The sequence below is a fragment of the Botryllus schlosseri genome, chromosome 12 (genome assembly GCF_051294905.1).
Source record: "Botryllus schlosseri isolate E-star chromosome 12, Bs_hap1, whole genome shotgun sequence".
Lineage (NCBI taxonomy): Eukaryota > Metazoa > Chordata > Ascidiacea > Stolidobranchia > Styelidae > Botryllus > Botryllus schlosseri.
Window position 1 is genome coordinate 7,230,614 of NC_137247.1, and position 19,546 is coordinate 7,250,159.

Consider the following 19,546-nt stretch of genomic DNA (forward strand, 5'->3'; position numbering starts at 1 on the left):
CATGATAATTTTAAGACAGTGGTTCTCAAACTGGGGTGCGCGCCCCCGGGGCCTACGATATTTATATTTTATATTTTATATTTATATTTTATTTTATATTTATTTTATATTTATTTTATATTATATTTATTTTTATATCGTAGGCCCCGGCGCCCCCCTTCGGATGTGAAGGCATCTGAAGGGGCGCGAAGCTGAGCTCACCTGAAAACATTTTTCGCGCTCGGCGCGATTGTAATCCACATCATGATTATTAATCTGTATTTAGTCTGAATTTCATATATAAAAATCTCTCATCCACAGTCGTAACCTTCCATGCCATCAAACTCTCCGTTAGGTTTGCTAGCATCCTGGTTGCATTTTGTGATATGACGATAAGGGGGGGGGGGGGCGAAATGTTTCACCATCATATGGGGGGGGGGCGTGTCTTAAAAAGTTTGAGAACCACTGTTCTAAGGTAAATACTTCCTGTGTTAATTTTTATGTTTAATTTCTGGCGCGACAGCCCGATCTCAAGGCCCACGCAGTTTGAAAGGTTTCAACTGCTAAACATCGCAGAAATCCTAAACGAGATTGACATAACTCGGATCACGAGTGGGATTTCAGATTGGCCACTCCAGTTTTAATTATTTCAGTGATGTGCTTATAAAAAAAGATTCGCGCGTGTCTTAGGTAGATTCGTTCTCGGTATGCGTAGAATTGGGGTACTTATATTTTATCTACACATAGTAGAAGCGTGTTTGAAGCTAACATGGTTAAGATGCTGTCAGCATTGTGTGTCCTGGAACTAAACTAAAAGTGGAATTAGTAAATCTATGAACAAATCGATGCTCACAGATTTAAATTTCAATCCTGTTCTAAGAATCGGGACAACCGACTTTCATCTCTATAGTTTTGACAAATTGGTTATTGAGGTCGACCAGCCTATGAAATCTAGCCACTATGTTTCTGACGCAAGTACGATATCATCAAAGCAATGTTTGGTTTGTTTTAAATAAGCACATATATTATTTCCATGTCCTCACTATATTATCAAATACCAATATTGCTTTTTGGTTTATAATCCCAATTTTATATAGTGCGGCCCGCGAATGGATTTAGATGTTGAATGCGGCCCGCGAGCTCAAAAGTTTGATCACCCCTGCACTACTGTATTTCTTGTAAAGTGATTGATTCATTTCTGGCAGTTGCTGTTAATGTTTTTGTTGTTGTTGTTGTTGTTATTGTTATGATTATGGTTATTATTATTGTTGTTGTTTGCGGTATGAATAGTGCTTTTCGACAACAACGGCCATTTATACCAGCCCGTTATTCCTTATTTTGATTCCGTGACTGTCGACATGTAGTAAGGCCCATGTCTAGGTTTTTAAGACACCGCTTATACGTGGATTAGGTATCAAAGTATCGCAGTATAAAATTTTCACTTTATCATTCTGGAAGTTGTGAATTTAAGACATATTTCATAGATTCAATTACAACTGCATGCATTATAATTTTCCATAATCATAACGTCAGAGTTTCATAACAGATACGATCCAATAATATTTTGATATGTAGGATTCATGGCAACTTCATCTATACCTAGTGTTCGCACCCCTATGGTGATCCTGAACTCTATATCTGGGTTTTGTGGACATTTTTCATCACCCGGAACCCGGGTTCTTCACAACAATTATTTTGTTGCCTACTATATATGTACTTTTCACTGTCAATAGTCACACTATCATTCACAGTAGTGGTTCGCACCCCTTTCAAGAACTAATAACCAGGTCTCGCACATGTTCAAGAAATACTGATCGCGCTTTTTTTGTTGTTGAATACCATCCGCGAAAATATTGTTGCCTTGGGTGCACTGGAGGCATCTTTCCCGTCTGTGCACATCCGCTTTCTAAGCACGACGTAAAGCACGTATGGAATTTGTAATACGGACAGGCTCATCAGTGTGGTATAAGGACCCGAATCCGCAGTGCTTCTTGATCGGATTGGGGAGGTTGGAATCTGGATTCCCAGTTGTGATAGGATGGCAGTAGTCGGCTGCATGGGACACATGGGTCATTTTTGATGAGTACGGCGCATGCAACATTTTACTACATGTTCACTCAAAACCATGCATGTAGGGTTACCATACGTCCTCTTTCAGAGGATTAGTCCTCTTTTTTGACTTTTTTAAAAATGTCCTCGGAGGACGCCCAAATGTCCTCTTTTCTGAGAATTTTGGTTAAATATAGGGAAAATCCGACTGGGATACAGTAAATCAGCACTGAAGTAACACTCTGACCTTTATTTTTTTATTAGTCAACCGACCACAGGATTTCCCTCCACTATTGCAAGTCTGAAACTTTTCAAAAAGTGCCGTCTATTCAGATTTCCAAAATATGGTAACCCTACATGGCCTACATGCATGCCAACCCACTTTCTTGCAGTTCAGTTGTGTTTAATGGCGTTTTATTACATTGCAACGAAAACAGCGACGACATTCCTTCTACTTACTTCACTTTTGTGCGGTTTTTCTGGCGACGCATGATTCATCAGAGTCATGACTCACTCAAGAATCCAGCGTCAGAGACGTATCAGATTATAAGTCCGTTTCTAGAACTTATTAATGTTCGATGTACCTGGACATTTACTGAGCAATCTGCCCTGCGCTACTCATAATACGCAATCTTACATCAAAATATTGTGTGACAAAAAGCTCGTCGACAGGTCTTGCTTCGAAAACATAATAACAGGATACAAAATAACTGGGTGCAATAACTTGTATAGCTGTAGGATTTTTTTCATTACTTTTCGTGGTCAACTCAGAAACTTTTATACAACCGAAAGTCAACTCTATCAATTTTTCAAGCTCTAGTTGTAACAAATTGATCTTTTCTAATTTAAATAACCTTTCAAGAGCTAATGTTTTTATTATAAGAGGGCAAGCGAAGCTATTAAGTGGTTTTCTATCATTACCCAGTTCCATATGTTGATGTGCGGTTGCGAATATTATGTGTAAATAGTCCATCAATGATATCAGTACGACTACAATAATCATTATATATTCAGAGCTTCAATCGTGGAACTAATCCTATTTTATCGTGAATAGCTTGTTTGTAAAATAGTCCGAGTCGGGAGCCGGTACTGCGATTCTAATCAGTTGTGTTTACAAATCTCAGACACCAAGGTTCATTGTAGTAGCTTTTCCAGCAACTCCACGCTTCGACAAGAACTTGTAATCCAGTTTTGCCGTACCATCCTAATACTATTTCTGACATATTTTCTATATGCGTTCTAAATATCACGGCCATTTCATGCTTGATTTTTAAAATGATTTTGCACAGGTCAAAGATGTTTTAACAGTTTCTGAATCAATATTTTTGCGCTGAATTCAAAAATGCAACCAGTTTCTTTCAATCAAGTCAAGTTTTTTCTTATCACATATTTTATTATGCTAGCTTTCGTCATTATTGTGCGAAAAGAAATTAATTTCTGGGATAGCTTAATTGGTCAGGCATGTTGTCAATTTTCACAAGATGGTATATTTATTTGAATGCGAGGGTTTTGTAATGGCAGCCATTTACTAATATGCCAATGCCAATACTGCAAAAATATAATGACGCAGTCAATAACAGCACTTACAACTTACCGAGAAAGCTTCCTATTGGCACTTACAACTAACCATGAAGACCCTAACACATAATTATGTTCAACGGCGCTCAACTTAACGGTTTAAGGTAATAGGTTACACTATAAAGACACGTAAACACTTAGCATCACAAGTGTATTTAAAATGCGAAATACTTGCCAACATCAATGTGTGAAATAAAAACGCAGTGTTCCAAATAGCTTTACACAGAAAGCGTTGTGCGGTACATGATGAAATATTCCGGCGATAAATACAATGACATTATGACCAAAAGTATCGCTTCAAAGATTTTATTCTATGTGTAGAATTCGAAAGATCTTTCCGAAGCCTACGATAACTTATTTATCGTAGGCCCCGATCTCTCTAAGCACCAACAGCAATCTTCAAGCATGTTTACTTCCAAGTATCCTTCATCTCGCGAAGGTCTTGGAGAAATCTCTCCCCTGTTATTCGCTGTAGTCACGTCAGGAAAGTAAACCAAATGTGAACTCAGAAAGTGCATTTTCACAGACGTCCGGGCTCCACGGGATTTAAAGGTTTCAAACAGCTCTTTAAACTGTACTTAGTAATCAATGCTTCTATGCTTTCTAAGGAAGTTTACTACTCTAAAAGCGGTCCATGCGCTTTTTTCTACTACACTCATATGTGCAACAAAAACTTCGTCCTTGATCAGCTCACGTATATGTGGCCTATCAAAGACTCCTGGTCGTAGCTCCGCTTCAGGGATACGGGGAAATTTCATTTTTAGGAATTTGAAGGTTGGCCCGTCTCTATCAATTGCCTTGGTGTAGCTTTTCATGAGACCAAATTTAATGTGGAGAGGTGGCAAAGGAATATTCTGCGGATCAACTATGTAAGCAGATTTGACATTTCAAAACCGGGTGCAAAACTTGTTCTGGTTGGCCAGCTAGTTTGTGTGTGGTGGTGATCATCAACCCTCGAGTCCCAAAGACACAAAGACATAGATGTTTCGTGAAACCGGAAGTATCGAAATCTTTTTTAAGTTACGACTTATTTTTAATTTGTGTTGAAGACATTTCAAAATGATTTTCATGTCTTCATAGCATTCAGTGAGCTTCAGTCCACCAGCAACAGCACCAATTTCATTACCATTGTGTAGTAATACTGCCTTCAAACTTTTTACAGACGAGTCCAAGAAAATCACCATTCTGTCGAACTGTTGATTACCCAAAGCTGATAATAATCCTCAATCATCTTGAGAGTACATCATAGTCTTCGTCACAATTGAAATATTTTCTTAACTCCTCTTCAAAACTTAATTCAATTGCTAAATCACCTCACGAATCTCAATCGTAAGACGCTGAAAGCTGAAGTTTTTGAAAATTTCAAATGTAATTTGCCGTAAAACCAGGCCTGATGGAAGAAAACAGAGAACAGTTTTGGACTCAACATCAAAAAGTACACAAAGAACCGCCAAGACTTCAGTAACCTCAAAATTATCGCAGCACAGGGTTTACATGGGGAAATCGTGATTAGTAATCGTAATCGATTACGACGATTACATCATTTTAAAGTCATCGTAGTTGATTTCGGTTGGGCCGTTGGTATAGCCAACCAGCGGACGTATAGCGCATAGAGCCGAAAAACTATAATCATGCGGCCGTCCACACATATTTAAACTATAGCGTGTGTCGGCGGTCGTCAATATTGAATTAACGAATTGGTTCCCAAAGGTTTGGGAGATTTCAATTCAAATTAAAAAATTTCTTCACGCTTAGCTCGATTCAGCGACTTGGATTTTCGTTTTAAATATAATAGTGTTCTTGCTATGTGAACCGCAGAGTAATATGATCTGATGCGCCTCATGAAAAAATTCCAACGAATGAAGATGTTCCGGGTACGTTTGGGCGATTTATGATTTTTTACTATACAATATGCGGAAGTGTGCCCAAACTTTTTGATGACACCCCTCCATCATCTCTACCGGTTAATCTGATCACGTGGGCTGAGAATGGATAAATATCTGACACTAAATATATGGAACTATTTTCGAAGAAATACATTAAAGAGGCTGAAAAAATTTCCACGCAACGCGCGACTAGAAACTGAATCCCGAGAACTTTTCTTAACACTTATACTCGCGATTTGGGTGCATATATAACAAGGCTGCGGGGTCGTTCTGCTTATACAACTAGCAGCAACTAATCTGTGTCTCACCTGGATCTTGATTCTCTACGCCAGGGGTCGGAAACCTTTTGCTAGTCGCGGGCCAAATTACGGGTGTACAACTTTTTGGCGGGCCGGAATTTTTCTTAGTACTATATTTTACGCTCACTTCGGTATATTATCCTACATTGCTGCAATCTCAATCATACCAATCAGAAGACACATGTATTTACACTTCAACAACACAGAATAAATGTGACAATTGACGCAGCTTGCTTTGTGAAAGGTTTTCAACTTCTGGTAACAGTCAGACGAAACAAGAATCAGACCCTATTCAAAATGGACGTCCGAAATACGTGATCTTAGCTTGCTCTTCGTGAATTTCATTGTTCAAAACTATTGTTCACATGCGTACGTGCTTCCAAAAATCGATGCAATTTCTTTTACATTATTGTTGGTAAAGCTGGGATAAAGACCAATTTCAAGAACGTACTCATTGTCAAAGTCATGCAGCGATATGCTCTTTGTATGAAATTTGTCATTCAATTCAACTGCATCGCATTTCAGAAAGGCCCATTTGAAATTTTCAGGCAATGGTATTGGCGTCCACATTAAACGGAGTACTGAATAGTCAGAATTCATTTTTTAGAGAAGGAATGTCGGAAAAGCGGGTGAATATTCAGTAGTAAATTTCGTATCACAGTTACAAATGTAGTGTTGGTACTACAGGTTTTCTCTCCTGCAGTATAGGAAAGTGAGCATAATTTTCTTTGTACTGTTGACATTTCCAGAGTCACAGATTTGTTTTGAATGCACCCCAACATCTCATGTATTTAGTTGTTTTCCCCCTGAAGTTGCAAATTCAATTTGTTTAGATGTGACGTTAATTGTACCAGGAAAGCAAGATGAGATACCCATTTTCGATTACAAGATTATGAGTCGGCGATATTTGTGGTTTGGAGGACAGTTGCTACTTCATTTTTCAGTTCATACACTCGTGTAAGCATAGCTGCTCGACTTAATGCGCGAACATGACAGCTATAGGCCTACATGACATCGCCATATTGATTCTCTGCTTCTAATAATATCTGGCGTAACTGATTCAGTTAATGAGACGAAAATCATATTAGCAGTTTTCACCATTGTGGCCAAAACACTATTCAGGTTTGTTGTCTTGGCACACAATGCCTTCTGGAAAATTAAACTATAGATAGGCTAACTAACATACGGATGCTAGTTATTTATAATTGAACAGTTTGAGATTCCGTCATTGCGTCTGTGATGTTCCAAGCGTTTTTGAAGCAAAGAAAGGACACCTTTATTGCCACACCCCATTAGAGTGGTAAACCCTTTAAAAAGTATGGAAAACCTTCGGTTGCGAGATATACCCGATTGATAAGCACTGATCCAGTCTAGTCTATCTCCATCTCCTACTTAACCACCTTATTCGTTTTATGGCGTAACAATAGACTAATACGATGTAGGCTACTATTATATCGTAGCAATGCCGCATTTTTTCATGCAGTGCTGTACTGCAGATTGAAACTCATTATGAAGCGGCGGGCCGTATTCTTGTGATAACTAATTATTAGGTCGCGGGCCGGACGATTTCGCTTGGCGCGCCGGATCCGGGCCGTAGGTTACCGATTCTTGCTCTACGCAGTCAATGTACGTTACCAAGCCGCATTTCACACTACTTGACGATTTTAAGAGGATTCTGGTGATCTGACATTTTAAATATTTAGATTTCTTTAATCAGAGTGACAATAGCGATTAGTTCCAGTAATTATAGAATTTAAGCTGTTTATGATGAATTGCGCTCTCACAGGTGAGACTCGACCGACTGTGCCTCCCTGATGTAGCGCTTTTAGTTGAACAATTGCATGCATTTCCGCGATTTTTGGTGTGGAAATTATTAAATTAAGTCATTCATATAGAAAATGCCAATATTTATCGTTGATATATTCATGGAAAGTTTTCACAAGATTTTTTTGCTCATCCTAACGACAGGTTGTTTGTTGTATTTATGGTGTTTGTCGAATACCATGGTCATTTACGATTTTTTATTTATTTTGGGTCCATTTCCGCCTGCTTGTAGCACGGCCAACTTCTAGTCTATCTTATGACACCGCTTGAACGGATGGGACGATGACCGGTGATGCACTGCTTGACCGCATGATACTATGACTTGTTAGAGATGAGAATCGTGACATGTTTATGTTTTTATAGTTCAGCGAAAATTTGGGGTTCCCGAATGCAAATTAGCGAAAATGTCCCCAAGAGGTAATAAAGATTAGGAATCACTGAAATCTATATTCGATGTAGTAGTATGATTTCAAGAGCCACCGGCATGCCGTATGTCCGGTTGTCAATACACAACAGAGTAACCATACACCACTACTTCGCAGGAGGATAATCATCACTAGCACTCTGCCTATAGTTTCCAATTATAACGTAATTGTTGATGTTTCAAAATGCTAATATATAGTTAATCGGAGCTCAAACATTCCTGTTTGGCAAGGAGTATGTGCAATGTATACTTTACACCGGACAAAGATTTGGAATATTGTACACGTCAAACAAAATATGAAAAGTTGCACATCGAAGCATTAAACGTCATCTATTTATGATATAGATAAGGAGCGGCCAACCAGTGGCCCGCGGGTCAGATGGCCTGCGAGAAAATTTTGAGTGGCCCGCAAGGTAATTCCCTAAATTAGTAATTAGGTAATTTATTGTGAAATTGCAAGGCCAACCAAGGCTCGATTAGCCTGACCGCGAAATTTGCGATGTTGAGGACTAAAATATCAGATACGACTAATTTGCGTAGCCAGGGGTCCGCGGCATTCTACTAGATCTTTCTATATGACCATAGAGTAGAATATTTGCATAAAATCCACAAACTGATGGACGTAAGGTCACCGAAATCTTCGCTATTGATATGTCAAAGCGCCGAATAATCATGTCCTTGCCAAATGAGCCCAGCAGTATACAGAGGCCAGTCGCCATATATGCAAGTAACATTATTATTGACAGAATTCATTCCTTAACTAATACACCATGTCAGCGTGGGTTGTAGCCACTGAGCGGCAGCTACAATGAAATCGTTGGAAACGAGATGTACTGTGCATGTATTGTTACGTAGCATGAAATGACGTCAAACCTAAAAGAAACTTGTTCTCTCATGAGGCCTTTTCATCGCAATCGTTATATTGTCTTCCAATATCTGTTGAAGGCTCATGGTTTAAGTGTCAAAATGATTGTATTCGTGTGTAATCATTATTACTTTTCCATTGCAGTCGTAATCGTAATCGACTACTTCGATATTTTGCAGTAATCGCAATCGTAATCGCGTCATTCAGAATTAATCGTAATCGCCATCGATTACATTGATGGAGTAATCACCAGAGGTGGTCAAAGTAGTCAAGAAAGCTACTCAAGTAGAAGTAAAAGTCGGGGTGAAAAACATCTACTCAAGTACGAGTAGAAGTACTTCTTCCATAAGCAACCCAAAACTACTTATAGTAGAAGTAGAATTCACCGACTTTAAATCAACTCAAGTAGTTGTGAAAAAGATCGTGATTCGTAAGCATGGATTGTTAAAAGCTGCAAATTGAGCTATGCGAAAGGTGCAGAGAGCTTAATTCGTATTGATGCATACCCGGAGATACCCAATTTTCGACAGCATAAGCATTCGTCTGCCTTATGGGATGAAAACGGTAGTATTGATAAGGAAATGCGATACTAATCCACTGTTTACTCGAACAGCCAGTTTTAGAAAGTGTAATGATATGGCACCCTCCCCCATATTTTAAATGCCGTAGTTTAGTCGAAGAGCAATACAGAAAATATGTATCAAATACGGTGTAAACACTTTACGCGGTTAGTAAACGCCGGTAAAAAGTATGCTGTATCGTAAAAAATGCCATATTGTGTAGTTTTATTTCCGGAAATGAAAGGCATTACGATACACTTGCTTGTATCCTTCAACATGAATGTTCTCCAGACAAAAGAACTGACTATAAATAGAATTCAAAGTATGATACTGGGAATCGAGAGTGAAATATAAATACTACTTCTAAAAGCGGAAAATGTATTGCATGTCTTTAGTTCAGAAAGTTTCAAAGGTGGTATGCTAAAACAGGTCTAAAGCTAACAAAGTCAGAGTCCACTTTTCCAGATTAGGACACGCCATGGACTGCTAGATTGCGATATGATAAGTAAATTCTAGAGTGCGAAAAATCAGATTCCCACATGATGGGCCATATATACTGTGATAAACTATTTCACATGGACGACAATGTGGTGGGAACGGAACCACGCAACCCGCTACCCAAATTATACTCACCGATACTTTCGTGAAAACATGTTGGTCATTCCATAACTACTGTGCGCGAAGCGCAACGAAAGTTCCGGGCTTTATTTGACTTTTATGAAAATTAAATGTCGGTACTTCGTGAAACAGCCCCGAAATTTCTCAGGCTACCCCTATTATTGGGGGATTAAACTACTTCTACTTGAGAAACTGAAAATAGCGAAAAGTAAGTAAGTAGGTCACATAATATTGCGAAGTAGAAGTAGAAGTAGCGAAATCAGATCTACTTGAGTAAGTTCCAGAAGTAGAGGAAAACTACTTGGGTACTTCGAAAAAGTAGAAGTACTTCGTTACTGACCACCTCTGGTAATCACCCGATGTCTGCAGTGTTGTAGATAATTATCAACATTTCGCATGATTCTGCATGTGTTTTGATATTACATTTGTCCCGGACTGTACACATCCGATAGAAGGTGTATATCTAAATATCGCCTCCAATACCGTGGGTCGACCTGATCAAAACTTACCTGCAATTACCGTAATGCTTTTTGTGTTGTTCTGATACGTCGTCCGTGGGCGCCCAGTTGCGAAGAACGCCAGAGCAGGAAAAGCACTGCGTCCTATCCAGGTTACCGAGATAGAAGAACCCCTGTCTCGCTAATTCACTTACCAAGTAGGGAGCGGGATAGGACGGCCACTTCTCGAAGGTACTTCTGAAATAGAAGGCGACGATAGTAAAATACACATCTCATCATCATTTCGGACCCGCCAAATGTTACTATACGGACACAGCAAATATTCCCAATCGCGATCAGAATGATATTACGATATCGTATTGAATGCGAAGGATATCAAAACCTCATAATGGAAAGGGTGACACGTGAAAACATAAGATGAAAACAACATGGCTTCTTCATTCACTATTTCAATAATATTCAATAACAGGCTATGGCAGGAGGATTTACATAGTTGGCAACGAGCTGTTTATTGAGGGGTTAATAAAGTCGCCATTGGTACTCAAGTAGTAGATGCAGCGCCAAAAATTTCAACTCAACTACATGTAAAAGAAGCAATTTCCGAGGTACGTCGAAAATAATTCAAGCGGAAGTAGTAAATGAAGAACGGGAATGGGCTTTGTAGTTTTGGACGAGACAGCGCATACTTTAGTGGGCGACCGAATGTGGCTACTTCTGAATCTGCAAGGTGAATCTTCGCGATTTAAGTAAAATGTGACTGATGCTACTAGATGGAAATAGTGCAATTTTCGAAGATATGTATTCAGTTACGGTGATTCCGGAGCTAGTTCCCCAGTCGTTATGACAATTTCACTCATAAACAAACGGAAACTCATCCCAAATCTACTTTCTACCTTTCAAAATCTTATATATAAAAATTAAGTACTTTTGTCTAAAAACTGTAAAGTAGAAGTGATAATCGTAAAAAATCTACTTAAGTATGTAGTGGAAGGATTCAAAATATTCTTGAGTGATCCGGAAAATTAGAAATGCTTCGTTGCTGACCCGTGACCATCTCTGGTTTTATGCGCGAAATGGAATTACCAATGCAAATGAATTACACCATAGTGTCCTATATGGTGTGGACAGAAGTAAATCTCACGGCTCAGTGATGTAAGTCTACGTCACACTTTCCATTTAGCTAAAGGCAATTTGACGGTAACTTTTGACCGGCTTGCAAAGCACGAAATTTGGTGGAACGGTTATCAATCGAAAGCTACCGTGGTACTGATTGCGAAAATAAAAATTTTATTCGGCTCATTATCATGGAACCCCCTAAAATTAGTCTCAAATGTGGCACTGTTACGGAGTTTGGTATTGCGACGCAACCATGCTGTCCAAGCAGCTCAGGAGCAAGTGCGCGCGAGACAGTGAGAGTGTGAAAGCTCAATTGGTTGTGCAACAATGCTCAATACCCTTGCGGTTTTCACTGCTTCTCACCCGCTCCAAGACGAGATGGTTGCGTCACAATACTAAACTCCGTTACAATGCAATATTCGATATTGATATTTTGGCAATCATTACCACGATAGATTTCGATTGGTACCCATTTTACCAAATTTAATGCTCGGCATTTACTGTCAAATCGTCCTTTACCACATAGGACACTATGATTACATCAACTACATAATAATGTCCCACATCTGTTTGAATGATATACTGATAAACATCTGTCAGCTGGCAGAATTTATAATAATTCTATATCGGCCTTTCGCACCCATGGAAGCTGCTGATCGTCACGGTGGTGGAAATAAGTTACAAAATGCATATTTCATATCCATGAAGAACGTTGGACAGTAACACGAATAATGATTGATATAAAGTGGCCTTTGGCATTTTCTATTTGTGCCACAATTTTCATCTGCGCTTTTATAATTATCAAATATTGCACAGTAACATTCGGCGCAGAATCGAGTAGGCTGCGGGAACTTGGAATCAATGCTGTGGCGAACCTTCTCTCTGATTCATTCCGCATGTTGGCGCGCTTTAGCAAACGTTCGTGTGCTTGATCGATGATGTTCGCGAACTGGATTTTCTGTAAATCAAGACATCCCATGATTGATTGCGGTATTTGATAGATTAAACAAAGACTGCACTTGTAAATTGTTGAACCACAAACTATCTGGAAAGCGCACGTCGTGCAAGCGGTGCTGTGGTATCGCAGCCATACATCGGGGGATTCGATTCTAAACTCTGTATCCAATTTTCATGGATATTTTTTACACAATTTTAGAATATGATAAGGTTGTGGTAATTTTCTGGATATAGTCACTCTACTGTCAGATAAACCTAGTCACGGTTGGCGGATTTCAGCCGTTACATATGACAACGCGATCATCTTACTGGTAGTTCGTTAATGCGTATTCTCCCCATTTCCTCAGAAATATCCATTGGTCGTGTTGTTGGCATTTGGATAATCTGAATGTATAATTCAAGTTTACATAAGTGCATGTTGCAAGTCTACCGTTGTTATTACATGCTTTGATATGAATATATGCAACCGTCTACGAAATATACAATATTAAAAGTCATTGGCACTGCGTTGAGGAGGGTTGGTTCGATTATGTTCACAATAAGAGCAATTCTGTTCACAATAAGAGCAGTCTCATGTTCACAATAAGAGCAGTCATGTTCACAATAAGAGCAGTCTCATGTTCACAATAAGAGCAGTCGTTGTATTATTCACAATAACATCAGTCGCAGCACCACCATATCCCCCGGACACGATGTCCGAGTGGCAACATAGTCCGAACACAACCCAGATATGATGTCCGAACACCCCCAGACACGATGTCCGAGTCTCAACGCAGTTCGATCACACTCCTGACATGATGCCCGAACACCCCCAGACACGATGTCCGAGTGTCAACGCCGTCCGAACACATCCCAGACACGATGTCCGAACGCCCCCCCCCCCAGACACACCCCAGACATGATGTCCGAACACCCCCCAGACATCCTCGTCCATACACGATGTCCGAACTCACCACGCCCCAGACATGATGTCCGAGTGTCAACGCAGTCCGATCACACCCCAGACACGATGTCCGAACCCCCCCCCCCAGACACGACCTAACTTAACTCTTTGTCTCAAAATGTAAATTGACTCGTGACTCAAAGCTAATTTTTTTGAGTCAACTTCGAGTCATCAATCTATCGGTCTCGACTGGGTCGCTGTACCTGTACGCACGTACTTTACGTACGTACATCGTGTTTGGGGGTGTTCGGGCATCGTGTCAGGAGTGTGTTCGGACTGCGTTGACACTCGGACATCGTGTCTGGGGGTGTTCGGACATCATGTCTGGGTTGTGTTCGGACTATGTTGCCACTCGGACATCGTGTCCGGGGGATATGGTGGTGCTGCGACTGATGTTATTGTGAACATGAGACTGCTCTTATTGTGAACATGACTGCTCTTATTGTGAACATGAGACTGTTCTTATTGTGAACATGACTGCTCTTATTGTGAACATAGGACTGTTCTTATTGTGAACATGACTGCTCTTATTGTGAACATGAGACTGTTCTTATTGTGAACATGACTGCTCTTATTGTGAACATGAGACTGCTCTTATTGTGAACATGACTGCTCTTATTGTGAACATGAGACTGTTCTTATTGTGAACATGACTGCTCTTATTGTGAACATAGGACTGTTCTTATTGTGAACATGACTGCTCTTATTGTGAACATAGGACTGTTCTTATTGTGAACATGAGACTGCTCTCATTGTGAACATGGCCGATCTTATTGTAGTATCATGTCTGGGGTATCTTCGGACTGCATTGACACTCTGGACATCATGTCTGGGGGTGTTTGGATATCATGACTGAGGTGTATCCACACTGCGTTGCCAATCGGAAATCATGTTCGGACATCATGTCCCGGCCGGTGTTCAAATATCAAGTCTAGGGTGTGTTCATAAAATCATGTTTGGGGTGTCTTCGGACTGCGTTGACACTCGGACATCATGTCTGGGGCGTGGCGAGTTCGGACATCGTGTCTGGACGATGTCTGGGGGGTAATCGGTCATCATGTCTGGGGTGTGTCTGGGGAAGGGGCGTTAGGACATCGTGCCTGGGGTGTGTTCGGACTGCGTGTACACTCGGACATCGTGTCTGGGGTGTGTTCGGACTGCGATGACACTCAGACATCATGTCTGGGGCGTGGTGAGTTCGGACACCGTGTATGGAGGATGTCTGGGGGGTGTTCGGACCTCATGTCTGGGGTGTGTCTGGGGGGGGCGTTCGGACATCGTGTCTGGGATGTGTTTGGACTGCGTTGACATTCGGACATCGTGTCTAGGGGTGTTCGGGCATCATGTCAGGAGTGTGTTCGAACTGCGTTGACACTAGGACATCGTGTCTGGGGGTGTTCGGACATCATGTCTGGGTTGTGTTCGGACTATGTTGCCACTCGGACATCGTGTCAGGGGGATATGGTGGTGCTGCGACTGCTGTAATTGTGAATACAACGACTGCTCTTATTGTGAACATGAGACTGCTCTTATTGTGAACATGACTGCTCTTATTGTGAACATGAGACTGCTCTTATTGTGAACAGAATTGCTCTTATTGTGAACATAATCGAACCAACCCTGTAGACTGCGTTTAGTCAGGCTTTTCGTGAATGCATCATTCTCAGCTGTCCAACCACATACAAAAAGTGTCGTGAACTCGCCACGACGCCACGGTGCCAAGTAAACAAAACTCGATTGCTTAGACTAGACAACTCAGCAAAGGACTAGAAACAACACTGGTCTCATCTTACTTTAGCGAATGGGTTGGATCGGAATTGTCTGAATAGGCTTCTGAAATTCGGTTCTGGAATAGGCTTGTTGACGGCGTCGTGGCCTGCTGCCATTCTGCAAGTCGATTTGTGCCATTGCATACCCATGCCATCGTCCCCGACCATCCAATTTTCGACTGTTATTCCGCAGCTGATCACAAAAGAAACAACTAATAGAAAAGTACTGTTGCTATCAACTCGTGACATATACCAATATAGGACTACAGATACATTTTTGGCTGCGTGTAATTCGCACAACCATTATTTGTCGGCTTACGGCAGAGAATGTAGTGAGGAAGTCCGGCGTCATCGTACGTATACAGCAAGCGCGACGACGTGAAGCCTATGTTGTTCAAACTGCACGTTGTTCAAGTATTGTAAACGGACGTTCCTTCCGTAGACATAAAGTGGTTCAAGAACTAGTTTAATCACAAAAGGAACCTAGTCTCTTTAGGATAAAGTTTATTACGGGTTTGCACTCCTGGCAGAGTGAATACAACCTATATCCGCTTCTTATTGATAGAAGCTAACCTGTCCTGTTGATAGCTTCATGGGCCCAACATATTGCCAACTAAGCTTTGTCAAAAAGCATTTGCTCACCGAAATAATCCCCTGGTAGGTAGTTGCGAGAGAAATGCTTGACGCAAACGGAATTGAAATACGAGAGTTCGGAAAATGAGAATTCTTTGTGCGATGAATCAGTCTCGGTAATATTCACTGTTGGGTGGGCGTGTGATCCAATGTTTCGAACACATTTGAGGTATAGCTTGTGCGCGATGTGAATGATCGAATGGAAGGGGTATATGCGAGAGTCAATCGTGACTTTGAGTCCAAATTTTGTGGGCAGCGTTTATCGGGTAACCTAACAGTTTTCCAACTATACGGTGAAATCCGGTGAAACAAAATTAATTTTAAACAACCCCACCTACTTATGGATGGTATACCTGAAGCAAGTACCAAAGGTATTTTCCATCCCATTCGACTGTGATTATGTTTGGCCTGTTCGGTCTTTACTACAAGCTGCTTGCAACTTATACGAGTTACCTGAAGCATTTCACTCTGTCTTTGTACCCTGTCCAGTAAAAGCCGGCAGCTGCCAAATCGGTCCGTTTAACGGGCGATTCCGTCGGGAATTTTGCAAACGTACCGAGCCTGTACGATTCGGAATAGTGGAACCCGGGTGGTATGTATACACAATTCTGCCCTGTACAAACACGCGTGCTAAGTCTCGACGAGGTAAAATTAGTGATGTGTCGTGCCGAATGTCGCAATTAGCTTGATATTCATATGTTACCTGGGGCGTCACGGTCTCTTTGGCAAGCCGTTCCGTCGCTACGAATTAAGTCGAGTCTTCCGTATCGAGTCGACGGTTGTGCCTCGTCTGTAACGTATTTACATTGGTGTTACACTCTTTGAATCGCCAACAATTCTGCTGTTGCGTAATATTCGATGGAAGTGATGCGTCATCTCTAACATTTGAAACACAAAGTTGCTGTGGTATAGCGTTTCCGATATGTTTTGAGTAATTCATACACAGGTATACATATAAACAGGGAAAACGAGAAAGCTCACATTATGGACCGAGTAGAGAGACATTTCAGAGAATCATTTATAATTACATACATATACCATCATTCGATTGATGCAAATGGAACATTTATCTCAAATTAGCTCAACACAGGGTAATTATTTTTTCAAACAAATTTTACAACTCAAGTCTCTCAAGGTGACTATTAACGATAGTTATGTTGGCGTAAATTTTTTGGCCCTGGGACAGTATTAGGTTATGAGATCGCTAGCATGACATGCGCGCAGATATATAAGTACTATCCTATACAATATTATACCATTCACATAATAAGTGCAATTGTGCAGTACACACATGTAAAAAAAGATACAGATTACGTTCAATATTTTGAATTGTAATACTTCGTGCGCATAATCCCCGTGACGCTGTTTTAAATAAGGTGGTAATTTGGCAAAATGATATGTTATATTATAGTACAGAATCTCGCTCACTTTCATTTGTTGCATCAAGATGACAGCCAGATTGTATTTTGAACGCAGAACTAAGATCGCCGAAAAAATGACAACTTCTTTAAATTGTGGATCAAGTTACTGTATTGTGACATCTCTGCATTTTCAAAATCACAATGAAACTGTGATGACATGTCATTGCGTTTCAGAAAACATTTTATAGTTCCTCAATCATTGCGTAGGTAGGCCAGACGGAAGTTTGTTGATTCAAAGAATCATCATGGCGAGACGGACGGCATCTTTATTATCTGGCTATTGGGAAATATTTTGAAAAACAGTTCTCAAAACAAGATTATATCTTAAACAAGGATAATCGACATTACCTATCACAGTAGATGAATTCGTCGCTGAATAATTCATCAAGGATCCTGCATTTTCCCTGATAGAATGCTGCGTCATTGTTCAAGAGGATCACTTTATCCTTTCCTCCGATATTTAAAATTATTAAAATGACTGCGATTCCTATCCGTGATAACTTTCTTTTTTTGTTGGGAGCCGGGAATGATCTTGGCTTCTTTGATAACGTAAATCTAGCGCATAAACCGACCCATTTCGACACGGCCACACACAGTTAGCTATTCCGATCCACCTGATAGCGAATATCACGGTTAAGTTGCAAAATTGGACGAGTTGACATAGGGCTAACAGACACACAAACTCAATATTTACGCTGCTCTCGTCCCCAAAGTTTACAAAACTGATCGAAGATGGGTATGTAGAATGTACTGTACATGTACACTTGTACAGTACCGTCTCGAGCATATTCGGCCACGACTCGGACCTTGATGTTACGGGATTTTCGTAACAACACTGCCGAAGAAAGTACTCGCAATCCTAGCAGGCGAGCGATCAAAATGTCGTCATTGCCCGTTTCAATACTGACAAACCTTCCAGCTTCACGAACGGTCTTGCGCTATCTGACGTGGGTGTGCGTCACGTGCGTTGTTATGTGAATCAGTTGGTCTTTTTTCTATACGTGGCGGCATGGTTTCGTCATATTCATTCTGGAACTGTTATAATATGCCAACCATATGCTTGGCCAGTAACGTTGTGATCGTGCATTTGCAGCGTTTGCAGCTAAATGATTTGAATTTTCATCAGCTGGCGGTAATTATGATTCATCGATAACAAACTATGTGACAGTAAGGGTAACTGCACTCTGTATTTGCGAGTTTCCATCATGTTAGTGTAGCAACGCTCTGTTTGGCGCCTGCCGCATTGGCTTCTGGCCTACCGGGGACTTCCCCTGGTTTCAACGTCTAACCTCAGAATCGGGCCCTCGCTCTCGCGATTACGAAACCTTAAACCAGTGAATTTCACTCAGTACGCACCCTAACATAGTCTTTATGACTTCCACAACATATATAGACAATATATTAGGACAGGGTGGCCAACCTGCGGCCGTAGAAGGAATTTTGTGCGGCCGTGGACCAGAGTTGGATCAATTGTAATTTGTAATTGTAATTGAATGTACTTAATTACATTTTTCAATGTAATTGTAATGTAATTGTAATTGAAGCATTTTTATTTTGTGTAATTGTAATTGTAATTTGACAAAAATTTTGCTCAATTACAATTTCAATTACATTAAATTGCTATTGAGACATGACAAGCACAACATAAAATAATTGACTTATAATGCATTCTCTTTAAATGTCGACAAGGAATTTGGTGGATCCATTCGCGGAAGCCCTTGACTGCGCCCTTGCTGGCGAAGTTTTTTTAAATTTTTACCGCTATGCTGGCCTCGGCTGCCATTGTATACAATTTTTAGATTATTAACCAACGGATGGATTCGCAACACGTGACTCACGATTGAATACGCCGAGAAGCGAACTGCTGAGCCGGCTAAAAGCAGCAGAATTGATAGTCCCATAGCTGGCGATCCAAGCGTCGAAATTTGATATGTATGGTCCTAATCGAAAGCTAGTGTCGCACTGATTCCGCAATAAAAGTATATTTCCAGGCAATGGTACCATCCCAAAATAGTCGTGAAAGTCTGGGAATCGGCATTGTTCTGAACAATCGCTGGGCGTAATTGGTAATTGTTGTGGTCATGCTGCTGCAGCGCTCTCACTTTTCAGAACAGTCGGTCTTAAACGGCTATTTTGGAGCAGTTACATTGTCTTGACGAGATTTTAT

The 19,546-nt window shown here is 40.7% G+C and overlaps 1 protein-coding gene across 6 annotated transcripts in view; it reads right to left on the reverse strand.

Annotated features, from left to right (window-relative positions):
• The window catches only part of LOC145451797 (baculoviral IAP repeat-containing protein 7-like), a 186,829-nt gene that overhangs the window by 5,541 nt on the left and 161,742 nt on the right, over positions 1 to 19,546 (reverse strand). The window contains exons 1-7 of one of the 6 annotated variants that reach the window (XR_013919045.1): positions 17,728 to 18,403; positions 16,662 to 16,748; positions 16,412 to 16,571; positions 15,350 to 15,518; positions 12,923 to 12,997; positions 12,532 to 12,614; positions 10,592 to 10,777 (exon numbers count right to left, since the gene is read on the reverse strand). Coding sequence is in view for 5 of the 6 variants with exons in the window: in XM_080330032.1 (XP_080186158.1) it covers positions 10,592 to 10,777; positions 12,532 to 12,614; positions 12,923 to 12,997; positions 15,350 to 15,518; positions 16,412 to 16,571; positions 16,662 to 16,748; positions 17,728 to 17,803 (836 nt within the window). In the remaining variant the exon portion in view is untranslated. Of the gene's footprint in view, positions 1 to 10,591; positions 10,778 to 12,531; positions 12,615 to 12,922; positions 12,998 to 15,349; positions 15,519 to 16,411; positions 16,589 to 16,661; positions 16,749 to 17,727; positions 18,408 to 19,546 lie in introns of those variants that run through there. The other 5 variants (XM_080330032.1, XM_080330033.1, XM_080330035.1 and 2 more) reach the window with 5 other exon arrangements.